Source organism: Nicotiana attenuata, chromosome 3, assembly GCF_001879085.1.
Source record: "Nicotiana attenuata strain UT chromosome 3, NIATTr2, whole genome shotgun sequence".
Lineage (NCBI taxonomy): Eukaryota > Viridiplantae > Streptophyta > Magnoliopsida > Solanales > Solanaceae > Nicotiana > Nicotiana attenuata.
The window spans coordinates 8143218-8148446 of record NC_031991.1 but is presented as its reverse complement, the minus strand read 5'-3'; the positions used below and the strand labels follow the sequence as shown (position 1 = coordinate 8148446).

Sequence of the window (5229 nt, the reverse complement as noted above, 5' to 3'; positions counted from 1 at the left end):
TAATTGAATAGATTTGGGCCATTTGGAGTCGGATACTCGTGGCAAGGGCATAGTTCCCTAGTTGACTTCGCACCGGTTCGAGGTAAGTGGCTTGCCTAACCTTGTGTGGGGGACTTTGTCCCTTAGGATGTGATAATTGGTAATTGAATGCCTTGTACGTGAGGTGACGAGCGCGTACTTGAGCAAATTGTTGAAACTCGGATTTTTACTTAAATACTTGATTTGGATTCTCTTTCATATTTGCCTTACTTTACTTGCTTTGATAGCCTGTGCTAGCGTAGAAGAGCATGTTTAATTGATACAAGCTGCCTATTTGTTTAAATTGTCTTAATTGTGATTACGTGGAGCATGTTAGGCCCGTATTATTTGATGCGTTGTATTGTTGTGCTTAAATTTCTGAATAATTCGTTGATGTTGGTTGCGCATTTATATTGGGACTACGGATGCGGATTCCGGGAGTTCCCCCTTGATTGTTTACTTTGGGACTACGGGTTTGATTCCCGGGAGATCCCCCTGTACTTTTATTTTGGGACTACGGGATAGTATCCCGGGAGATTCCCCTACACTTTTATTTTGGGACTACGGGACGGTATCCCGGGAGATCCCCCAGCACACTGATGATTGGATTACGGGACGGTATCCCGGAAGATCTTTGATATCGATATGAGATTTGGACTACGGGACGGTATCCCGGAAGTTCCATTGGACAGTTGAAAAAGGGCTACAGGACGGTATCCTGGGAGACCCCCTTCGGTATTCTTGTAATTTTGCTGTATTTACTCTGTGTTTCTGTTTTATCTTGCAGTTCTATATTTCATTGATCTGTCTTATCACATCGCTGTGTTCATTAGTTTTCTTCAGACTTCGATACTGTTAATATCTTGCTATTTTATTGTTTCTGTCTCAGTAGGGCCCTGACCTTTTCCTCGTCACTACCCAACCGAGGTTAGGCTTGGCACTTACTGAGTACCGCTGTGGTGTACTCACTCCTCTTATGCGCATGTTTTTCATGTGCAGATCCAGGTGCTTCTGAGCAGGCGTACCGCCAGTAGCTGTCAGGGAGTGTATTGGGGACTTGAGGTATACATCTGCTACGTCCGCAGATCCGCAAAGTCTCCTTCTCATTTTATCCATTGTTGTTAGATGTTATTTCGATCCCTCTTTGTATTAGACTATTCTGGTGACTAGAGCAGTGTAAGATTTCTTATAGCCTGTGTTGCCCGTGGGTTTCCGGGTCTTGGAGGTTATTTCAGTATTTTGTATTAAAGTGTATGTGCCAGGCGGCAACTGTATACATTACTCATGTTATTTAGCTTCGAATATAAATTTCGCAAATGTTGTTACTTTCGCAATGTGTTAGGCTTACCTAGTCGTGAAGACTAGGTGCCGTCATGACGTGTTCACAATTGGTGAACTAGGGTCGTGACAAGTTGGTATCAGAGCTCTAGGTTCATAGGAGTCACGGAACACAGGCCGGTTTATTAGAGTCTCGCTGATCGGTACGGAGACGTCTGTACTTATCTACGAGAGGCTATGTAACTGTTTAGGAAAAATCTTCACTTCATTTGGATTCCTTGTCGTGCGATATTTTTGACATCAATTCTAAACTTTTGTCTTCTATTCTCTCACAAATGGTGAGGACACGCGCTACTCGAGATGATCAGACNAGGACACGCACTACTCGAGATGATCAGGCACCCACGCCCCCTGCTGCCGCCGCCAGAGGCCGGGGTCGGGGTAGAGGTCGAGGACGCGCACGTGGTGCAGCCAGAGCACCTGCGCGAGCTGCCGCCGAGGTACCACCAGCAGATCCAGCCGGAGCCCAAGCACCCGGCACACCTACTACTGCCACTACTACTCCAGCGCTCCAGGAAACTTTGGCTCAGTTCATGAGCATGTACACCACCTTGGCTCAGGCGGGGTTGCTTCCCCTTGCTGCAGCCACGTCCCAGGCCGGGGGAGGAGCACAGACCCCCGCCGTCCGCACTCCTGAGCAGCGAGTGCAGGTTGAGCAGGTTTCCGAGATTATTCCCCCACCGCCTGCAGCACCAGTTCAGCCCGAGGATGGGTCAGCTGCTTCAGAGGACGAGCAGCGGAGACTCGAGAGGTTTAAGAAATATGATCCCCCAGTGTTCAGTGGCTTAGCATCGGATGATGCCTTGGGATTTTTGGAGGAGTGTCATCGTATTCTTCGTACTATGGGCATAGTGGAGTCCAGCGGGGTTTCTTTCACTGCTTTTCAGCTTCGGGGAGCTGCCTATGATTGGTGGCGCACTTATGAGTTAGACAGTCCAGTCGAGGCTGCTTCACTGACTTGGACCCAGTTCTCGGACATGTTTATGAGAGAGTTTGTTCCCCAGAGCCTCAGAGATTCATAGCGCGCAGAGTTTGAGCACTTGCGCCAGGGTGCTATGACAGTTTCAGAGTATGCCATCCGTTATACCAGGTTGGCCAGGCACGCACCGGCTTTGGTTGCTACTGTTCGAGAGAGAGTTCGCAGGTTCATTGAGGGCCTTATTCCGCCCATCAGGTCTATCATGGCTCGAGAGTTGGAGATGGACATTCCTTATCAGCAGGTAGTGAGCATTGCTAGGAGGATTGAGGGTATGCTCGCCAGGGAGCGAGGAGAGAGGGAGGCCAAGAGGTCTCGAGAGTCGGGTCACTACTCTGGTGCCCGTACCCCATCAGCAGGTCGTTATGGCAGAGGTTATTCAGGTCGCCCTGTTCATTCAGCTCTTCCAGCAGCCGGCAGTACTCCAGCTCCGCCTACACCACAGGAGCCTTACTATGCACCTCTAGTTTCTAGCGCGCCTCCTGCGCGAGGTGCTTCCAGAGGTCAGTCCAGCGGGCCTAGTCTCAGCCAGTCACAGCCACCACGTCCTCCCAGAGCTTGTTTTGAGTGTGGTGATACACGCCACATGGTTAGGGACTGCCCCAGACTTGGAAGGGGTGCATCTTCACAGGCTGCTCAGCCGCAGCGTACTCCTCAAAGTTCTCAGGCCATGATCACAGCTCCAACGGCTACCCCACCTGCTCAGCCGGCTAGGGGCGGAGGTCGGGGAGATAGAGGTCGCCCTCGAGAGAGGGGCCGGGCCAGATATTATGCTATTCCTGCTCGTACTGAGGTTCTTGCCTCCGACTCCGTCATTACAGGTATTATTCTTGTTTGTCACAGAGAGGCATCGGTTCTATTCGATCCGGGCTCTACTTACTCTTATGTGTCTTCTTACTTTGCTCCGCATTTGGGGTGTGCCGCGTATTTGGCCTATGTGAGAGATGTTAGTGTTGATACCCCTTCTGTTGATTCTGGTCTAGTGGTACGTGATTATCCCGATGTATTTCCAGCTGATCTTCCGGGCATGCCGCCTGATAGAGACATTGATTTTGGCATTGATCTGTTGCCGGACACTCAACCCATTTCCATTCCTTTGTATCGTATGGCTCCTCCTGAGTTGAAGGAGTTGAAGGATCAGTTACAGGAATTGCTTGGTAAGGGTTTCATTCGACTCAGTGTTTCACCGTGGGGTGCTCCTATTTTGTTCGTGAAGAAGAAGGATGGCTCCATGCGCATGTGTATTGATTACCGCCAGCTGAACAAGGTTACGGTGAAGAACCGTTATCCTTTGCCTCGCATTGATGATCTGTTTGACCAGCTTCAGGGCGCACAGGTGTTCTCTAAGATTGACTTGCGCTCAGGTTACCATCAGTTGAAGATTCGGGAGCCAGATGTCCCGAAGACTGCTTTCAGGACTCGGTATGGTCATTACGAGTTCCTTGTTATGTCTTTTGGGCTGACTAATGCCCCGACAGCTTTTATGCATTTGATGCACAGTGTATTCAGGCCATATCTTGACTCGTTCGTGATTGTTTTTATTGATGATATTCTGGTGTATTCCCGGAGTCGGGAAGATCATGAGCAGCATCTGAGGACCGTGCTACAGACCTTCAGGGAGAAAAAGTTATATGCAAAGTTCTCAAAATGTGAGTTTTGGCTGAGTTTTGTGGCATTCTTAGGCCATGTGATTTCTAGCGAGGGTATTCGGGTGGATCCGAGAAAGGTAGAGGCCATGCAGAGTTGGCCCAGACCGTCCTCAGATACAGAGATTCGCAGTTCCTTGGCTTGGCAGGTTACTACCGTCGTTTTGTGGAGGGATTTTCATCGATTGCTGCCCCTATGACTAGATTGACCCAGAAGGGTGCCCCATTTCAGTGGACAGAGGAGTGCGAGGCGAGCTTTCAAAAGCTCAAGACAGCTTTGACTACAGCCCCTATCTTGATGTTGCCTACCGGTTTGGGGTCTTATACTGTCTATTGTGACGCCTCGAGAGTTGGCCTTGGAGCAGTGTTGATGCAGGACGGTAGGGTGATTGCCTACGCGTCCAGACAGTTGAAGGTACATGAAAAGAATTACCCTGTCCACGACCTTGAGTTAGCTGCCATTGTTCATGCCTTGAAGATCTGGCGTCATTACCTGTATGGTGTGCCTTGTGAGATCTATACTGATCATCAAAGTTTGCAGCACTTACTTAAGCAAAAGGATCTCAATATGCGTCAGAGGAGGTGGTTAGAGCTACTGAAGGATTATGACATCACTATCCTATATCACCCGGGCAAGGCCAATGTGGTGGCGGACGCCTTGAGTCGCCGGGCGGAGAGTTTGGGGAGTTTGGCATATTTACTAGCTTCAGAGAGGCCTATGGCGATGGATGTTCAGGCCTTAGCCAGCCAGTTCGTGAGATTGGATCTTTCGTAGCCCAGTCGGGTTCTAGCCTGTGTGGTTTCCCGGTTTTCCCTATTTGACCGTATCAGGGAGCGGTAGTATGATGACCCTCATTTGCTTGTCCTTCGGGACAAGGTTCAGCGTGGTGATGCCAGGGATGTGACCATTGGAGATGATGGAGTATTGAGGATGTAGGGCCGGATTTGTGTGCCCAATGTTGATGGCCTTTGAGGGATGATTCTAGTAGAGGCCCATAGTTCGCGGTATTCCATCCATCCGGGTGCCGCGAAGATGTATCAGGACCTGAGGCAGCACTACTGGTGGAGGTGGATGAAGATGGATATAGTTGGTTATGTGTCTAGATGCCTTAACTGCCAGCAGGTGAAGTATGAGCACCATCGCCCGGGTGGGTTGCTCCAGCAGATAGAGATTCCGGAGTGGAAATAGGAGCGCATCACCATGGATTTTGTATCCGGACTTCCACGGACCTTGAAGAAGTTTGATTCCAT

The 5229-nt window shown here is 49.8% G+C and overlaps 1 protein-coding gene across 1 annotated transcript in view; it reads left to right on the top strand.

The window, feature by feature from the left end:
• Positions 3570-5229, top strand: part of LOC109224161 (RNA-directed DNA polymerase homolog) — a 13489-nt gene continuing 11829 nt past the window's right edge. Inside the window, exon 1 of the mRNA XM_019388747.1 lies at positions 3570-3989. Coding sequence (XP_019244292.1) covers positions 3570-3989 — 420 coding nt within the window. The remainder of the gene's footprint in view (positions 3990-5229) is intronic.